The sequence below is a fragment of the Hemicordylus capensis genome, chromosome 2, assembly GCF_027244095.1.
Source record: "Hemicordylus capensis ecotype Gifberg chromosome 2, rHemCap1.1.pri, whole genome shotgun sequence".
NCBI classification, from domain to species: domain Eukaryota; kingdom Metazoa; phylum Chordata; class Lepidosauria; order Squamata; family Cordylidae; genus Hemicordylus; species Hemicordylus capensis.
The window spans coordinates 202,898,643-202,919,245 of NC_069658.1; the positions used below are offsets into that span (position 1 = coordinate 202,898,643).

At 48.6% G+C, this 20,603-nt stretch overlaps 1 protein-coding gene across 3 annotated transcripts in view; it reads left to right on the forward strand.

The window, feature by feature from the left end:
* Window positions 1-592: 592 nt before the first annotated feature.
* MARCHF9 (membrane associated ring-CH-type finger 9) overlaps window positions 593-20,603 on the forward strand; it is a 53,562-nt gene continuing 33,551 nt past the window's right edge. Inside the window, exons 1-2 of one of the 3 annotated variants that reach the window (XM_053302773.1) lie at window positions 594-1,661; window positions 2,073-2,526. In XM_053302773.1, coding sequence (XP_053158748.1) covers window positions 2,122-2,526 — 405 coding nt within the window. In that variant the 5' untranslated portion in view covers window positions 594-1,661; window positions 2,073-2,121. Of the gene's footprint in view, window positions 2,527-20,603 lie in introns of all 3 variants that reach the window. The other 2 variants (XM_053302774.1, XR_008317682.1) reach the window with 2 other exon arrangements.

A 20,603-nucleotide genomic window follows, 5' to 3' on the forward strand; every position in this document is an offset into this window, starting at 1 on the left:
TGTGTTTCCTACAGCACCTTGCTAGCACTCTGCGGATGCTAAATAAATACTCAGCAGCAGCAGCAGCAGCAGCAGGAGCAATCTGTATCCCAGGGCCCTCTTTCTGATCTCAGCTCTAAATCTGTATACCAGTGCTCACCTTTTCATGATGAAATTCAGTTGTTGTCCACCTATTTCACTTGTAAACAAATTGAATAGCAAATGGTGATCATAAGCCTTCAAGGCCTTGCTCCAGATAAAGTTTGTTGTGCTTAAGTCCTTAGGTTTGTGTCTGCATGTGTATAGTATAGTCATTTCAAGTTTGTTGTTAAACAGGGCAGAGGTTCGATGCTGTCTGTGGGGTGTGTGGGTGTGTAAAGTGCCTGAATTTCCAAAAAAATTAATTCGAGTTAAATTTTGATTTTAGCATTATGACCTGATTTAGAAGACTATTTTTTTTTTAAATGGCTTCTTCCTGTCCCCTCCCCCTTCTCTATCTAGGAATCTCTCAGATACGTGTCTAGATGGGGGGAGGGGGATGTCTGTCATGGCACTTTTCACATTTCCCGGGGACTCTTCCCCCCCTCCACGTGGTTGAGGTCGATCGACAGGAGAGTGGCGCAGCGGTTACGCACCAGCCCCTCGCTTTTCGCCCCCCGCCGCCGGCCCGCCCGCCTCTGAGTCCCCCAGTCCCTCGCGGTACGGACGCACAGGCAGCTCGCTAGCAGCTCCGCTTGCTCTCTCTCCTCCTCCCGAAATGTTTTATTTAACATGCTGTACCGGAAGGAGAAGCCATATTCCCTCTCCCCAGCCCTGAGTCGCCGCCGCCGCTGCCAGCTAGGCTGCCGTGCGCCCCAGCCCCCGGACCTCGGGGGTGGCTGGAGGAGACCGCAGGAGGGTGCGTAGGGGGCGCTGGCAACCCCGTGCGGTGGGGGGCGCCCTGGGACAAAGCCCTGTTGCATGCCGGGGCCGGCTACATAAAGAGCCGAGGCGAAAGAGGGGCCGCAACATCGGCAGACCCGGCACCCTCCTCCTGCCTCACACACACACACACACACACACACGACGCCGCCGCTCCTAAGCACAGACACACACCCCGATCGCGGCGCGGAGAAGGTGGAACGGCGAGCCGCCTGCTTGCCAGCCTGCGGAAGAGCGGCCCGGAGCCCGAGCCCGCCGGGATGCGGCTTCTCCAGGCCGGGCGGCGTGGCCGCGGCTGCAGGAGGGAGCGGACATGCCCGTAGCTCTGCAGACAAAAGAGCCGCCTGCGATTGCAGCTGCCCAGCCAGCCCCCCGAGGGGAGGAGGCGGAGAGGGACCCTGCTGCTGCTGCTGCTGCTGCCGCTGCCGCTGCAGGTCCTGAAGAGTAAGAGCCGCCTCCCGGCCGTGTTCGTGGCGGGCAGAAGGAGAAGCCCCGGAGGAAGAGGGCGGCGAAGAGCTGCAGCTCGCTTTTTGCAGCGCGCCCGCTGGATTCTCCACCCCGCTCCCTCCCTGACTGGCCTCGCTGCCGGTCGCTGGCCGCCGGAGGAGAGCCGCCCGCCCCCCTCTCACTCAGCCATGGCCCAAGGAAATCCGGACGCGGACTGCCCGCTGGGGATCCGAGAGGGACCCACGGAACGCGCCGCATCCTAGGGGAGAGCTACCCACCCAGCGAGCGGGGTGGCGGCGGTGGTAGTGGCGGTGGTGAGTGAGCGGTTCGTTCTCTCCCACGGCCGCCTTGACGCCTCCCCACCGACGGCCCCTTGCCCTTACCCCTAGCTAGCACGCCGAAGGGTTTCCTTGCCTTTCCCGGCCAAAAGGCCTCCCTCTCCATCCTCACCGGCTGTGACCCCCCCCCCGCATTCCTTTCCGGCACCCCTATTCCCTGCCGTACCCCCGCACACCTGTAAACACGCAGCCTTCCTCCTTACAGTAGTCAAGACTCCGCCACCGCTTGTGTCCGGGATGGGGGTCCCAGCTTTTGCTCCCCGCCCTCCCCTCTGCGACCCCCCGGCCTCCCCATTGCAGCAGCCCTTCGTCGTCTTCTCCTCTTCCCCGTCCCCCGATGCGGGCCAGGGGCACAGCTAAGCGCCCTTGTCTCCCCCACCCCTCCAGGGCCCCCCACCCCAAAAGGAAGCGCTGCCGCCGCCGCCGGGGGAAGTAAATGATGTTCAAGTACCGGATCCGCATGTTCTTCAACGAGCTGAAGCTGCTGGTGTTGATGCGGCGGGGCCGCCCGGAGCCCGAGCCTGGAGCCGGGGGAAGCCGGGGGGCGCTGGGAGGCAGCGGCTGTGGATGGCCCCCCTTCGCCGATTGCTCGGCCCGGCAGGACGATGAGGCTGAGTATTATGGTGGGGGAGGCGCGGAGACTCGGCCCCGGAGCCTGGCCCTGGAAGAGAAAGACCCCCGACCTCAGCCCCCCGGGCACCAGCCGGGGCAGCAGCAGCAGCAGCAGCAGCCCGGAACTGCCGGGGCCGGAGGAGCTTTGGACTCGGTGTCGCTCAGCAGCAGCTTGGATAGTGGCATGAGGACCCCGCAGTGCCGGATCTGCTTCCAGGGACCCGAGCAGGTCAGTGGGCATAACATAAGTGCCTGCTAGCCAGGTTCAGGGGCCGCAGCCTGGTAGTGGCGGTCTGGTGTGGAGGCCAGAAGGTGAGGTGGGGTGTGGCTGGACATCGTGTGGGAGCAAGAACCTCCTGCACCGGGCACTATGGATGGATGATGATGATGATGATGGCAGCTTGAGTGCCAAGGCATGGGCCTGGCGCTGGGATGCCAGGTGATCTGAATGCCAGGGAAGATGAGCAAAGAGGAGGCCGGGCATATGGCTGGGTGTCATTTGACAGCCTCATGAGCAGGTAGCCATAGTGCCAAGGCATGGGCTGTCTACCTAGCCACCTAGCAGAAGTAAAATGCCAGGTGCTCTTGGCACCTGATGCGGCCAGGGTGTGGCAGGCCAAGAAGTGATAAAGTTAGCCAGGCTGCCTGCTTATACGCTGGTGGGCAGGATTGCAGGTATGGAAGATAAGGAGGGGAGCATCGTGGCTGAAGGTGCCAACCTATGGGCTTGTAATCATCCTATGGGTTTGTAATTACCATCTGCTTGTAATCTGCCTGCCAGGGCATGAAGATCTCTGACAAGAGAAGGAGGGGTTTCTTTTGGTGTCTGATGGTACCTCATCCTCCTGGTACCATGACCAGGGTGTGATCCATGCTATCTACTTGAAACTCCATGCTATCTACTTGAAACTCTGCTTCCAGGTTTCCTTGTGACTTGAGATATATACGGGGTGTAGCCTGCGTGAAGTGTACCAAGATTTGTCCAGGTACCTCGAGTGTGCTATGTAGTGGGTGTAAGGGAGACAGCCATGGTGCTCTACTAATACCAGCCAGAGGGTTCACTGCCCTACATATTTGTAGGAGCTGCTGGTGATGGTAGTCTTGGACCCCGATTCTATGAATGTGGGGAAACTGCATACCTGCCGAAGTTTCCATTCCTCCTGCCACCTCCCCAGTCTGCAAGGTGCACATTCTTGCATTCCTTTTTTAAAAAGGAAAGTATTTTATAGACTAGGGTAGTGTTCTTTGGCTGCTATATTATAAATATTCTAAAGAATAATTTTGCCATGGGATTGGGGAATTGGCGGGCGGCTTTTATATCCACATGGATATATCCACTTGCTAGACTGTGGGAGAGTGTGGCCACCTGTAGAGACTGGTTGCATGGGCATTTGGGGTGGATACTCCCCAAGAGAGTTCACATGAGCCCATATATCTGTGCTTGCAAATATTGCATTTCACTGCAGGTAGGATCAAAGCTTGAATTCCTTCTTGCATGGACTTTACATTGTGCCGTGTTTGCTTATGCCTGAGACGGTTTCTCCAGGAATGTCTCCTCCCTTCTTCCCCAACAGCTGTCTTTATATTAGGAGTGTGATGGTGTGATGGGCCTTTATGCTGAAAGACAAAGAAGGAGTCTTATGCTTTGAATATAGTGCGGGGTGAAGTGTATAGGCGAGGGGAGGAGGCTATTCTCAAACAGACAGACTGCAATTAGCTGTCGAATATGGGGGCATTTTGGGACTCTGGCAGACAAAAAGCAGTAGGGTGTTTAAAAGCTGAAATCTGGCATAAGGCCTCCAAGTTGTATGTCAATGGGGAAAAGACCACACCTCCAGGAGTAGTCTGGTTGGCTCTCAGAAATGCCACCTATTGATCTCCGTTGCCACCTTTTGCAGCAAAGCGGTGTTTTCCTGCAATAAATAGGAGGTTTCAGAAATGTCAGCTCTGGTCACCAGTCGCCTAGGCTGAAGCTTTGAAACGCACAAGCAAAACAACCATTTGCAAAGGGACAAATAGTGTGTGCCTTCCACGCCCCCCCCCCCGTATATTTGATAGTGTAGTGTAGACAATGGGAGCGTCTTCTTAAGGGTCTGTGTGTCCTAGTTAGAGGGACTAGAATATATGAAGCTGACCCATCCAATAGCATTTCAGAGGATACAAGGAAGATGGGCACTGTTTACCTCTAAAATCCTTGGGGTTTGAGGATGTAAGAGGCAAGACCCTATCCTTACGCAGGGCTGCTTCATTGTTCCCTCATGGGGACTCATTTAAACACAGACACACACTGGAGTGGAGATTAATTTTGTGTGTGTGTGGTGGAATCTGTAATTAATCATGTTCTTTGAGATCAAGCAGCTGAGTATTTAATATTGGCAATCCCCCTGTGTAGATTGTCTGGGACAGGGAAGTGATGTATTCAGAATCAGCTTTTACTGCTCCACTTGGGAGAAGTTTGGCTTGTGGTCCGGAGAGTTTGAGTTTGAAATTCTTCATGCCAGAGCTGGAGGTGAAAATCCTTTTTAAAAAGACAAAAAGATCTGCACACACAGTCATCTTTCTATATGGAGATAATATTCATGTTGGGAAAGTGCTATATTTTGAAACGGCATTGAGAAATCCACAGACAGTGGCAATATATACCCATGGCGAGACAGGCCCTTTAAAGAAAGGAGCAAAAGGTTATGGAGCCAGACAAATTTGTGCACCTTTTTACTCCAAATTAGTTAATCTGGAATGACCATCACCCTGGTTCCATTACTCATGATACTAATGCAGATTAGAATTGCTGTCTATCAGAAGCGGGCTTTGAAAGTGTTGCGGATGGGTGAGTGGAAATCTCTCCAGTTTCATTTGTGAGTACAACAGGGTGAAGTGTGTGTCAAGGGGTTACTAATCTGTATTAAGTGGAGGGCGGGAGTGTGTGTGTGTGTGTGTGTGAGAGAGAGAGTGAGAGCGCGCCTAGTGGTGAAGGGCTTAATGGTGTGTGTTGGAGAGAGACAGACAGTTATGTCTGCCTCCCTTATGTAGAAGGGTTGTTTACATTTTGCAGCCATGATAAAGGAACGGGGAGAAGTTGAGGTGTTGGAGCATACAGAAAAACCATTTTCAGATCCAGCGCCTTGCACAGCAGTACCATGTCAGGGTCCACTCTAGGGAAGGGAGTCTATTGTGTGGAGGATGGGGCTGATTAGAAAGCTGCTTGCATGTATCAGCATATTGAATCAATGGAAACAACGGAAGCCCAGGTGACTGGGCTGGTGCATTTGTAGGGTGTGGTTGGAATGGAATGGAGTGAAATCTTTATTTCGGTCATTGACCAGTCAAAAATACAACACAATAGATAAGTAGTAACCTCCAGCAGTCATGATTCTGCCAGTACTTGGTTGGTTTTTTGTTTCTTTGGCTCTGCATGTTTGCATATGTGTGCACATGTGTGAACCACCCTGTGTGCATACTCTTCATATGCAGAGTACTAGTGTACAAGCCTATGCAAACATACACTCACTTGTGGACATGCCTCTGTCCAAAAAAAGTGTTTGTGAGGCTGTGTTTTGTGCAGCCAGGCAAATATTTTCTTTGTCTGCTCACTCGTGTGTATTAGTGTATATGTGGGAAAGATTTGAGTGTTCGCACATCAGTATTAGTGTTCAAATGGAGGCACCCTTGTTTCTGTGCTTGTTTCTCTGCTCACATGAATTGTATTGGTGACTGTTGTTTTCTGTTTGGTTGTCCATGTGTTCCCTCAAGGTGATGCAGACGTGTGTCCATTGGTGTGTCTGTATGTGTGTGTGTGTGTACACAACTGCTTCACATTTCCAGTGTGCGTCCCCATTCCCATGTATTATTGATATGAAAAGAGACCTAATTTGGAGACCGGAGGAGAGTGTAGATATGTGCATGGACAGAGCTGATTAGTTTTTGTATGAGTATGTGCACACATTGTAGACTGTTGTGTGTATCCATATGTGTGCCCATGTGATTTTACTTCCACATGGCTGTCCATTAGTATGAACGTATCACGTGCATCTGGGTTTATGTCCTCTTGCTCTGCCATGACCTGGATGACATCTCGGTGGCTTAATGGGAGCCAGAGTAGACTAGCACTTAGCTCCTGGGACTTGTTAATGCAAAGGTTCAGACCTGGAATATGGAAAGTAATAATACAGGGTCAGCAGCGCTAGACATCTCAGTCCCCGAAGCAGACAGGGACCAAATGGCACTCTTTCCTCCTTCCCCACCCACTTAACATGAGGGAGAATCATGCTCCCTTTCAACTCAGGAGAACTTCCCTGGCAAATTGTTCTATAGGGGCCAGAACTATTTGTCTCCTGTCCAGCCACCTTTGTGTCTTTACTCTGAAGTTCTACTGCTTATTCAGTTGGGCATGATGGGAGGACTCCAGCCTTGCAGGTCAACCCTGAGCATGTTCACTTGGAATTAAGTGCCATGGAGTTCAGTGAGCCTTACTCCCACGAATAGGGTTGCAGCTTCTCCAGCACCGAAGGTACCTCCGCTTACTTCATGGCATTGGCTCTTTGGGTTATTTCAAACGTTTCTTCATTCATGTATGTGGCCAATGTATAAGCCACCCTATAGTTCAATATAGGGTGGCTTATGCAGGGCAGCATGGCGTTTGGAGTAAAAGCAAATGCAATCGAATGCTGTGAAACCCCTAAAACTATAAAATGGGAGTGCCGCAAACAGGTGTTGTGTTTATTTTATTAAGAAACTTAAGTTATATGCCACTTGTCAATTAAAAACTCCCATCGTGGCTTACTCCCCCCCGCTTTTAATGAAAACAAACGCACAACAATAAAAGCAATACAGTATGAAGGACAGCCGAGCAGCTAAAACATAGTCCCCCTTAACAGGGCTAGATGAATGCTCTGAGGGTCTCATGACACATTTTCCTAATTGCATGCTTAAGAGGCATCCTTAAAAGCAGAAGCAACCCCTTAAAAAATAGAGCTGGAGGAGGACCCAAACTGAGACTATGGAAAGGGGGAGTTTAACTCTTTCCCCTTATACTATTTCCCCAGTTAACCCCGCCACCCCCGCAACCTACTATTCACCTTTTGAAACAACTATTTTGTGTGTGCTGAAAATAGCAACTTTGAAGATGAGTAGCAGTTTTGTGGGAGTGATTTTTGGCAGGAAAATGGGGTCAGGGGAAAGTGTTCTCCCCTCCCTTGCTTTGGTCCTGAGTGACATCACCACCGCCCTGCAGTTGCTTTTAATTAACAAAGTATGTCTGCTTTTAAGAGCACCTCTTAAGCGTGCTGTTAGGAGAACATATTGTTTTACCTTGGATAAACACTCTAAAAGGCCTGGACAAATAAAAAAAAGTCTTCACCCAGCACCAAAAGGACATCAAATTAGGCACCCAGACTGTATTCCAGAGTCAGGGTGCCACCGTTGAAAAGGCCCTGTCCCAGCTCCTCAATTGCCTCATCTCTGAAAGCAAGAAGACTAGAAAAGGGCCTCTGAGGATAATGGTAATATTTGGGCAGGTTCATGTGGGAGAAAGCAGTTCTTCATGTACCAGACTCCCAAGCCACTTAGGGCTTTAAAAGCACCACCTTGAATTGTGCCTGAACATGGTCCAGCAGTCACCATAGCTGTTGCAAAAATACATTCCCTCTTCCTAGTTCCAGTCAGTAGTTGAGCACCAGTATATTATAGTTTCCAAGCCGTTTTGCAAACGTGTGTGTAGCCCTGTTCACATTATGTTCAATGCACATCCAGCCTGTGTGCACATTCAGATCTGTACACATGTACTCTTATCCACACATTATAGTCAATGCATGTGTAGTAGTAGACTTCCTATCCCCTCTGTGCCCTGTGGTTTCGGAAGCCTGTACCCAGGGTTCACTTTTACAATGCCCACAGGTCCAGTCATTCACACGAAAACACATACATGTGTGCAGACACTTGGATGCACCTTCAGCGTCATGAGGTCGTGCACACAACCTCGCCAGGCTGCGGGGAAGGCAGGAATTCGCAGACAAGCAGCCGCCGTCCTCCTCTCCATTGCACTGCACAGCCACACGAGCGGCAGCACAGTGAAGGGAAACGCTAGGAGCAGGAGGACGCCCCGCTCCCTTATCCCAGGGTGCCCCTGGGCCATGAGTGTGGCAGTCGCTCTCATTAGAGCAGCCTCTGTGCTCAGCGCTGCTGCTCCTCCTTCCCCACGGCTCACTGCTGGAAATGGCCACAGGCCGGGGTTGGGCGGGGAGGCATTTAACCTGGTGGCGATCTCCCAGATGATTGCCAGCTGAGGTGAAGCGAACCGTAGGCCCTAGCCTGGGTTAGGCGGCATGTGTGAATACCCTTAATGTCTGAATAGGGGTTAGATCACCCAGATGTGTTTGTCAGAGAGCTGGGATTGGCTGCAGCAGTTCCTTGTGGAAGGTACCCTTGTTAGCAAAGCTGGGTTTGCCTCTGGATAATATGTGGAGTGGCACTGTGCTTAAGTGCCGCTCCTCCACATCAGATACATGAGAGGCTGAAAGACCTGATCCCAGCTGTAGGATTGGCTGGGATTGGCTCCGGCTCTGTTGTGTTGCTGGGAGGGACAGAAAGAGAGTGTAACCTGGGCAGCACGCGGCAGGAATATCCTTGCTACAGATATTAAATGTTGTTTGGAAGTTGATATTTCTGGAGAAACGCCTTCCTTGCTCAAAAGACGCAGCCTGAGGATGCTGGGACTCTCGCCAGCTGGCCCATACTGCACACTGGATGAGCTAGTTTGCACAGCACTTGCTATTTAAGCATGCTGTTGTTTTAGGGATAGCTTAATGCTTGGTATAGTCACCTCACCCTTGCGCAGCAGACTTCCATAGATATTGCTCAGTCCCTGCACATCTGTGACCAGACTCATACCAGCTGCTTGCTTCCCCTTCTCCCTTCATCCCCTGCCCTGGTTGTACTAATGGTAAAAACGTTTGGTTCCTGCCTGCCTTTACTGCATATATGCAGGAATTGTGGCCTGTGTACTTGTCGCAATGGCGACTCTTGTTTGCAACGTTTCCAGATCACCTGAATCTGTAGCATGGAGGAGAGGTCTATCAACGGCTACTAGTCGGAGGGCTATAGGCCACCTCCAGCCTCAAAGGCAGGATGCCTCTGAGTACCAGTTGCAGGGGAGTAACAGCAGGAGAGAGGGCATGCCCTCAACTCCTGCCTGTGGCTTCCATCTGGTGGGCCACTGTGTGAAACAGGATGCTGGACTAGATGGGCCTTGGGCCTGATCCAGCAGGGCTGTTCTTATGTTCTTAGCAATGGTCAGAACTGATTTGGTAAGAATGTTGAGTCCTCCTCCTAGCAGTGAGTAATTTAAAGCAATAGAGGCCTACCAGAGCTATAGGCTACGTGCATAGGGATTCTGGATACTCAAAAGTACCTGTTACTGGTCTGTGATTTTCTCCATTTGGGGAAAGCTATGGGAAGGAACATAGCTCAGTGGCAGACTACCTGCTTTGCATGCAGAAGGACCCTGTTTCAATCCCTGGCCTCTCCAGGTAGAGATTCTTATTTGAGATCTTGGAGAACTGCTACCAGTCAATGTGGGGATGATAGGAGTCCAACAATATCTGGGGACCCAAGTTTGAGAATTTCCTATTATCTCTTAATAATGCTTATCATTTGTAATACACTTTTAAAGTGTGCAAAGCACTTCACATTTTTTAAAAATTAATTAAATATAAGACAAAAGACACATAAAGAGATCCCATCTATCGGACAGAACATGCACATGTTCATAAAAAGCTTATTAAGTTAGATACTACAGACACCATCTACACATTCCAAATGATGTATACAAGTTCATCCAAGCTTCAAAGCTTCAGTAATATTTCCACATGTAACCCTTACAACAACCCTGTAAGGTAAGTAAGTATTGCTCCCCTATTGCAGCTGAGAGGCTTAGCTTCCTTTACATACCTAGTGAGTTTATGGCAGAGGCACGATTCAAATCAGGGGTGTCCCCATACAGCAGGCCTGCTCAACTTTGGCCCTCCTGCAGATGTTGGCCTACAATTTCCATAATCCCTGGCTATTGGCTGCTGTGTCTGAGAATTATGGGAGTTGTAGTCCAAAAACAGCTGGGGGGCCTAAGTTGAGCAGGCCTGCCATACACAGTTCTGTCTCTTGGCCACTACACTACGCCAACTCTCATCTTCCTTTTGTTCCCATTTCCCAGATAGAGCATGAAAGGTAGAGCCTCGCCCAAAATTGTTGGGGGAGTCTTCCCAGCAGTCACCAGGGCTGGAACTGGGAATCCTCAGATTCAAAGATCCTCAGATCTTTGCAGCAATGTCCCTAACTGCAGGGAGGAGGGTTCCCTAGACCAGGGATTCTCAAAGTTGGGTCCCCAGATGTTACTGGACTTCAGCTCGCATAATCCCGAGCCCCAGTGGTGTTTGGTTGGGGATTATGGGAGTTGAAGTCCAATAACATCTGGGGACCCAACGTTGAGAATCCCTGCCCTAGACTGTGATATCCTTGTACCTGTTCACCCTGGTAGGCCACTGGCTCCTCCCATCCTGAAAGAACTATAAATGGATTGTGGTCCGAGCTTGTCAACAGCTGTTTCCATTGTGCATGTTCTCATTCCTGGCTCTTGGCTTGTCCAGCACCGACAGATTTGAACCCATGTCTCCTAGGCTGCTGTCCAACCCCTGATGTCATATCTTTAGTCCCTCGCTCAGAAGGATGACCTGGCTGGAACAGGTGCAGAGAAGAGCAACCGGAATTATTATCAGAACGAACAATTTCTCTCAAGGGAAATGATTAAATGAGTATGTTAAAGCCACAGGGATGTCACCTTTTAGAAGGGGAAAAAAAGAGGTGGCTGAGAGGAAACAGAAGAGCATTTTCTATAGATATATCAAAAGGGGTAACAGAGTAAAAAGAGAGCTCTTTAGAGTAAAAGAAAGCTGGAAGTACATGATAGAATGGGTACGAAACAGACAGCAATCAATGTAAACCCCAATCCAGCACAAATCCTGGCCTATAAATGTGCCGAATGCCATGCTGGATTGTGGCCGTAGGTTGGAAATCAGAGTAAGGTTTTTGTCTGTTAGAAATGTGAAGCCCTGCCAAGAATCATGACAACAAAGAACTTCACTCATCTAATTGATTTATTTGTTACCCTTGTATTCTGCTCTTTCTCCAGAGAGTTCAAAGTGGTTCCCAGGCAGTGCTCAGGGCCAGACTTGCATAGCTTCTCCTGCGCCCTTCAGAGTATTCTCTGAAAGCAGAGACTTAACAGCCCTCCTCGGACATTATTTTAAAAGGATGGTGTACTTGCGTACACCGTCCAAAGTGGGAATGGAAGTCCTGTCTCCTGGTGTGCCTCACTCCCCCTCTTGTGCCGCTCACAATTATAGCGTTTGTCTGAAGAGGTGAATGCTGTAAGCATGATGGCGAGCTCACTAGTTATGTAAGACACTGAGGTACTTGTGAAACAAGGTTTTCAATAGCCAGTCTTTTGTATTTTCCCTCCTGCGCCACCAGCACTCTAGTACAGGCCTGCTCAATTTAGCCCCTCCAGCTGTTTTTGGACTACAACTCCCATAATCCTCAGCCACAGTGCCCAATTGCCAGGGATTATGGGAGTTGTAGGCCAACATCTGCAGGAGGGCCACAGCCCTGCAGTGCCTCAGCAAGCCCAGCTGACTGAGCAGTATGAGTCAAGAATGGTGTTTGGCCTGAGTACTGTCAGCTCACTCCACAGACCAATCAGGACTCAGAAGGCCCTATAACACCCTGAATTCTGAGCTAGTTCTTAAGGCTGAGTATTGTATTAGAACAGGGCTGCTTAACTTAGGCCAGCTGTTTTTGGACTACAACTCTCATACATCCCCAGCCACAGTGGCCAATAGCCAGAGATTATGGGAATTGTAGGCTGATGTCTGCAGGAGGGCCAAAAGTGAGTAGCCTTGTGTTAGAAGGAGTGGTCACAGCAGGCTCTTTTTTGCCTTGGCCAACTCGCTTTGGAGACCAGTCCTGCCCTGGCCATGTCCCCTGGCTCTCCATTTGTTTGTGCTGGGCCTTAACCTTGCCTGTTTGGACAACACCCTCCTGATGGCAGTCAACCACTGAGTAGACCTCTGCTGAAGCCTGATGTTAAGATCTAAACCCCTGCTAACTGGGCAAAGTGGCACCTTTTACCGTGGTGATTCTCTTTATTGAGCAGGGGGAGAGCAACTGGCCCTATCCACCCCCAGCACAGTACTTCCAGTGACTGTTGCTGGTGTCTATCTTATGTTTCGTTTTAGAATGTGAGCCCTTTGGGGACAGGGAGCCATCTTATTTATTTATTATTTCTTTGTGTAAACCGCCCTGAGCTATTTTTGGAAGGGCGGCATAGAAATTGAAATAATAATAATAATAATAATACCTGGCAATGGCTTAAGAATGGCAACTTGAAGAAAGAAACAGAGGATTTAATACTGGCTGCACAAGAACAGGCACTAAGAACAAATGCAATAAGAGCAAAAGTAGAACAATCCACAACAAACAGCAAGTGTCGCCTTTGTAAAGGAGCAGATGAAACCGTGGACCACCTAATCAGCTGTTGTAAAAAGATCGCACAGACTGACTACAAACAAAGGCATGACAAGGTAGCAGGGATGATACACTGGAACATCTGCAAAAAATACAAGCTACCTGTAGCCAAAAATTGGTGGGACCATAAAATTGAAAAAGTGGAAGAAAATGAAGATGTAAAAATATTATGGGACTTCCGACTACAAACAGACAAACATCTGCCACACAATACACCAGATATAACTGTAGTTGAGAAGAAAGAAAAACAAGTTAAAATAATCGACATAATACCAGGGGATAGCAGAATAGAAGAAAAAGAAATAGAAAAAAATCACCAAATACAAAGATCTACAAATTGAAATTGAAAGGCTGTGGCAGAAAAAGACCAAAATAATCCCAGTGGTAATTGGCACCCTGGGTGCAGTTCCAAAGACCTTGAAGAGCACCTCAACACCATAGGGGCCACAGAAATCACGACCAGCCAATTACAAAAAGCAGCTTTACTGGGAACAGCCTATATTCTGTGACAATATCTATAACAACAGCAACAACATTGACAATAAAATTCAGCCATCCCAGCTCCTTGGGAAGGACTCGATGTCTGGCTAAAACAAACCAGTCAATAACACCAGTCTGACTGTGCAAATAAATAAATAAATAAATAAATAATAAAGCAAGCCCTTGCCTTCTCAGTTTCAGCCTTCCACCTACAATATGGAAGAAAGTGATGCTGGTCTGCCTTACAGGGTTGCTTGCGTTGAGATAGGGCATGTAACGCGCTCTTGAACATTCAGAAATCTCTATATAAATCTATTTATTTACTATGTTTATCTCTTGCCATCTTCTGCCAAAGCATTCCGTCCTTACACTGTTATAATAATGGCTTACAGAAATTTAACCAGGATGCCTAGACATGGAGATTCAGAGGTGGTTATATAATGAAATCTTTACTTCTTCCAGGCAGTTTCTGTTCTAAGTATGTTACTTGTAAAGGGGATAAGGAGAAGTCTTTATCTTCCTCCTCCACAATGTCCATCACAAAGTCCAGTAATTTTGCTACATGGTCTTGCTCTCAAATGTTTAGCCTGGCTCCTAGTTCCAAAGAAAATTTGTGAAAGCCTGTCTTTGTCATCCCTGGCAGCATCAGCTTATTGGGGTCTCTGGACAACCAGTGTGCCAAGTGGTGTTGGGCGGGAGGGGGCAGGAAACGTTCTACTAATGCCTTTTTGCAGAGTCAGCTAAACATAAAGCAACTTAATACTCACAGGTATTTCTTGATGGTAATTTCTCGATGGTAATTTAGCATATAGAAAATGTGGTGCCACCAGGTGTAGTGATGGGGACTGCTAACTTTGGGGACTTTGCAAAAGGATTAGGCACATTCCTGGAGGATAGGTCTAGCTGTGATTATTAGCCCTCTTTGTTAAATGGAACTTTGCTTGTACAGAGCCACTATACCACTGCATGGCAGATACTGTGGACTGACCAAAAAAACCCACCAGAGGCTGACACTGGTGGTCAGTGTTATGCTTGGCTTCTGTGTGCAGCATACTCTGCTTCTAGAGGCACCTGGACTGGTTCTGGTTGATTACAGGATGCTGAATTAGATGGACCTTTGGCTCTGTCATAGGAACATAGGAAGCTGCCATATACTGAGGCAGACCATTGGTCTATCTAGCCCAGTATTGTCTACACAGACTGGCAGCGGCTTCTCCAAGGTTGCAGGCAGGAATCTCTCTCAGCCCTTTCTTGGAGAAGCCAAGGAGGGAACGTGGAACCTTCTGCTCTTCCCAGAGTGGCTCCATCCCCTGAGGGGAATATCTGACAGTGCTCACACTTCTAGTCTCCCATTCATATGCAACCAGGGCAGACCCTGCTTAGCTAAGGGGACGAGTCATGCTTGCTACCACAAGACCAGCTCTCCTCTCCCTCAAGGCCAGGCTCTTCTTTCTCCTATTCTTGGTTGCAGGGACTGAGGCACTATTGCACTACTAGTCCTTGCAATCCAGACTTCTTCAACCACTCTTCTCACGGCTGGCCCATATGGCTGACTGGGACTGTCACAGGCTGTGACATCCCAAGGAATGGCTGTTTGAAATGTTGTTGCTGTTGGTTAGCAGAAAAACCTGTGGCCTGAACTCATATAGCAGACAGCTCACAGCTGATGACTAGTCTCTGCAAAATCACTTTGAGGTGTATGAGTTGGGAGTGTCAATATGGGGCCAGTGTCAGTGCTGGCATTCTCGTGCAGCTGCCAAGTTGGAGGGTCACCTCTGCATCCATGGTCTTTGTGCAGTGGTGATGGAGCAACTCTCTTGGCTGAAAGAGCCCCTCTGCCGTCACCTTGTCTCTCCATCCCATCCGCACTTGGGAGCTTCCCCCAAGATCTCCTGAGATGATGCAAGGGCTCCTGGGAGAAAGCTCCTATTTGCTGATGGGGATGGCTTGGAGAGCCTTTCTCAGCCAGGCGAATCATTCTGTCATCACCTCCTCTCTCCTGTCTAATCCACCAAGAAAAACTCCACCATGAGCTTTATGTGGAAGGAGGGGGGTGACAACCAGGTAAGAGGGGATCCACCAGCCTACAATCAGTTCTGTGTGTGTTATCCATAGAATTTAAAGCATTTGTTTAAAAAAAAAAACCCACATCCTCGGGCTTCACTGACTTGCTGGTTGGGAGTATCAGAATTCTTAAGATTCTTCCACACTAAACAGAAATCAGAACTGGAAGAACCCAATACACTTGATACCCCTGTGACTAATCAACCAGGGAGGCCTAGGGGTCTCTTATAGATAGCCAGATAACGATATGCTTTTCCTTGCCTTTTCAAAACCTCCAAAGATTTTAATTTGGTGCAGTCCAGCACATACGTAGTTCCTCTTGCTTCCAGTTCCTTAAATTATTATTATTAGTAGTAGTATAGTGCACGATGACCTAGCTGATTAGATACTTCAGCAGCTCTTTAGACTTGAGGGTTCGAAGGCAGGCAGGTCCCTCGATCCGGTGGCCAAGCCTGCGTGGTGTGTGGAGCAGCTGTGTGACCCAGTGAGGGGTTTTTCCTCTGCTCACTGGCTTGTGCAGGTCACAGTCACCAACGGCTCTGCAGAGAGTAGAGTCCAGTGGAGGAATGAGTCACTGGAGAGGCACGACGCACACTGAAATGTCACTTTAATTGTAGGCTTGACTTGCCATGTTGGCTTCAAGCAATGGGGGAGATACTGTCCTGTGGAGGCCTGGCTCGCCATCTGGGCTTCAGCTGTGCTAGGGCTTAGCCCCAGTTCCTATTCTCAGTGCCAGGACTGAGTCCCGGAACATGGGAATTAATGCTAAAGAAGTGGGTGCTTTTGAGCACATACCATGTGCTTTATAACCAGGACTTGCATTTCTGGGATGAGGACTAAATTGCTTGCTTTCAGTGGAACAGAGCTACAACAGCCTGCGGGGGTTGTAGCTCTGGGGCTCTTTCGGCCAAGAGAGTTGTTCCATCACCCATCATCAGATGAGTCCTGAGCAGAAAGGTTCCCTATTGGTATTACTCCCCTCGTGATAGTTAGAAGCAACCTTGCCCCAATCATTAAGCAGCACTTACATAGAAATGGGGTTATCTGAATGTGGTTAATTTAGGGCATGTTAATAACGATGACGTTAATACGTGTTAATTTCCTAGCACTGCTCAGAAGTCTGGGAGATGAATAGTTGAGACCCACTTGATCCATAAACGGGTATCGCTGGAGCACTTGGCTTTTAAGCCAATTAGTCAGGTGAAACTTAGAGCCGCTTAAAGCCAAATTCGCTTCTTGTGTTAAGTGGCTTGTGGTCCCAGCCACCTTAGCTATGAAATCAGCTTGCCTTCACACTTGAGAAGCAAGAAGGTGGGGCTGCAGAGCTGACGCTGGTATCAACACTGCTCCCCAGACTCCCTGGCTGACTTGCTTTCTAGAAAACCAAAATGGCTGACCCATCTTCATTGAGGTACTGTTGCTTGGCGGACATAACTATACCCTCTGAGCGAGGGCTTGCTTTACTACCATTTAAGCTGTATTTAGGGCCAGCAGCTTGCCAGGAGCTGTATAGAACATTGAAGTGACAGTTCTTTGCCTAAGGGGCTGACAGTCTTTGAAGCTGTGTGTGCACCGCTACTCAGGATCTTGGTATCTGGCCTTGCACTTGAGTGGTCCGAAAGAGCAGACTGATTAAAAAGCTGCTGCTGCTGTGGTGGTGTGGCTGCAGCTAAGGAAACATTTGGCATCTGGAGCTCACCTTCTGCCTGCTGCACCATCCTGACCCACTTCTAACATTATTGCGTGGGGTGGCTGTCTCCAAAAACTGCCTCAGTATAGTCGGAATCTTTGTTGCAATGATAAGTTCTGTAACCCTTTTAAAATGGCCTTAAGTAGGATCATAAGCCTACCAGCACAGTGGGTAGGTAACTTGCCTAGGGAGCAAGAGGTTGCTGGTTCAAATCCCCGCTAGTGTGTTTCCCAGACTATGGGAAATACCTATGTCGGGCAGCAGCGATATAGGAAGATGCTGAAAGGCATCATCTCACACTGCACGGGAGATGGCAATTGTCAATCCCTCCTGTATTCTACCAAATAAAACCACAGGGCTCTGTGGTCACCAGGAGTTGACACCAATTTGACGGCATAACTTTTAGGTAGGATCATACATGTCTGTGCCCCCCCAGCAGTCTTTAAGTCCAGTTCCTGTTCCTGTCAATGCTGTGAGGATCAGATTCCTGTCTGATATACCAACATGGCGGGGAACTGTCCAGCAGGACAAGAAGCAAGAGTTCAGGGCAAGGTTTCTGAGAAAGCAGAGGAGCTGATTAGCCAGCTAACTAGAGCAGGTGTCTAGCACCAAGGAGTTGGTCTAAAGAGGCATTGCACCGGCAATATGCAGGCAGCAAGTGAAAAGTATTATAGTTGGCTGTGCTGCCCTACTCCTTCCTGGAGCATCTGTGGGGCTCTGATATGGAGGTGACTTTTTTTAAAAAAAATAAAAAATTATACACTGCTTTTCAACAAAATAAGTTCTCAAAGCAGTTTACACAGAAAACAATTCCCTGTCCCAAAAGGGCTTGTAATCTAAAAAGAAACATACAATAGACACAAGCAACAACCAGTGTTTCTTCTAACAGGGATTCCTAGGTGTTGTTGACTACAACTCCCAGAATCCCCAGCTGCAATGGCTTTTGCTTGGGGATTATGGGAGTCGTAATCAACAACATCTGGGAATCTCTGTTAGAGGGAACACTGGCAACAACCACTGAAATGATACTGTGCTGGGGAAGGGCAGGGCCAGTTGCTTCCCGCCCCCGCTAAATATAAGAGAGTCACCACTTTCAAAGGTGCCTTTTTGTTCAGTTAGCAGGGTACTTGAACTTATGATTCCACCTACCAAGTAGGTCTCAAAGATGGAAGGCCGTCATGCCGCCAACCATATGTTTGCATCTCCGGGTATGGGCTTCAGTCCTGAGGGTGATTATGCTGGAGCTGGAGGGTGTGATAGGTCAGGGTGCATCAGATCCCTCTACCCTCTGCAGGCTCTCCGGAGGGGCATTTTCTAGGATATCATAGGGTACCTACTAGAACAGGCGTGGGCAAACCTGGCCCTCCAGCTATTGTTGAACTACAATTCCCATCACCCCCAGCACACTTTATTGTGTCTGGGGATGATGGGAGTTGTAGTTCAACAGCTGGAGGGCCAAGTTTGCCCACCACTGCAGTAGAATGTACTAACTCTTCATGGCTCCCTCAGGTACTAGGGCCTCTCTAGTGAGGTCCTCTTCCATTGCTTGAGAATACAAGGGCCATGTTGGGGTTCTAGGGCCCTAGTGACTCGGCCTGCTCCTCCAAGGATGTCCTTTCTGGATCAGGCTCTAGTTGATGAGATGTGGTGATGTGTATGGGACAGGTGTATGTGGAATTTACAGAATGTATTGTGGTGGTGGTGAGACCTATCACACACTGTAGCGTTTTTCCCCCAGCAGCCACACAACAGCAACAACACAAAAATCAGGACAGTGTGATGGATAGAAAATTTGTCCCAGATATTTGGAGGTGTGGGGGACAGACTGAAATTTCCATACAGCCTCACAGTCTCTCTGTAACTGGAAAATAATAACCCTTTGAGGCAGGTTTTTAAGAAGATAAATGAAGCAGTTACTTAAAAGCATGTCATCTGCTAAAATTTGTTTTAAAAGTACAGGTTTTCTGTATTCTGCGATCACACCATACAAGTGCAGGATTTGGTACTGAGCACAACATTCCACATCCTGAAAATTTCAGGTTTTAGTTCTTTTAAAAAGCAAGTTTCTAGCCCACATGAATATGCAAAAATAGCCTGGGAAATGTGGGGTTGATGCCAAGTGAAACTGAATTATTTGTGATCTGTTAAATAGTATGGGACCTGTTTCCCCCCCATTTAATTTGTATAGCACCTAGCACAATATTAGGCTCTTTGTAAATAATTATTAAGAACAGTAGCATTGAGAGTGGGATCAGGCAATGCCAAGGTAGACTTCAGAAGCCAGAGTAGGATCTGGGCAGGATTTCCAGCAGTCTGGATGGGTCTTGCAGGCCATGCTCCTCTACATGACTAAGGCTGCAGTCCTATGCATACATATTTGGGAGTAAGCTCCATTGAATTCAGTGGGGCTTTCTTCCAAGTAGGCATGTGTAAAAATTGTGGGGCACAAGAAGGAGATATAGGGGGAAATCATCTAGTAGGTGCAAGTATGGTTTACTTTGGCCACATTCTTCACAACCAGAACAATCGCGGATAAAGAGTTAAGCATGATCAGCCAGCCACTCCTGCGACTGTGTGTTGTGAGAACCTGGAATTTCCAGGCAATCTTGGTTAAATCACTGTAATTAACCAGAATTGTCTGGAAATTCCAGGTTCTCACAACATTCTCCACAGGAGTGGGGGTGGGCGGGCTGGCTGATTGTGATTAGCTCTTTAACCATGATTGTTCTGGTCGTGAAAATGTGGCTTTTGTGTAAGTTATACAGATCACCGCATCGAGCTTTTCTTGGTGCAGAATTTGGGATGTTTTGGCACTGCCCCCACCAGTTATATTTGTTTTTATTGCACTGGGCTGAACAAAGAACCAGGTTTGGTCTTCTCTTTCTTCATTTTAGATACATCTGGATATATGATTTGATCTTCTAAGTTGCTGGGCAATTGAGAGCGATGCAGCTGTGTTGTGCAGTCTGGTAGAATATGTGGTGGTCTCTTGTCTGTACTGGGATTGTTTTGCGAGGAGAAGTATAAACCAGCGGAGAGGGGCCAAAATGAGCCTCCCGTGGGGATGAATTCCATGGCCACAGAGCAGTTCCTCCTGCGCATCCTCCTCATCTGTGCTTCTGGTGTTGGTGGGATGCAGAGAAGGGCCTCTCCAACAGAGCTTAATATAGAGGCAAGTTCATAGGGGAGAAGACAGGCCTACAGGTAACTCGGCCCTAAGCCTTTGGGCTTTAAAGGTCAAAAACTGCACTTTTAATTGGGTTCAGAAACTAATCAGGAGCCAGTGCAGTTGTTTCAACAAGGGAGTCGCATGCTCTGTATAAGTTGCTCCCGTCTGCACTCTGGCCACAGCATTCTGGACCATTTTGCAGTTTCTGAGCACTTTTCAAAGGCAGCCCCACATCAAGCATGTTATGATAGTCCAACCAAGATGTAGCCAGGTCATGTGTTACCAGCCATGGTCAGATCGACAGTCTTTAAGAACAGACATGTCCTGTCCG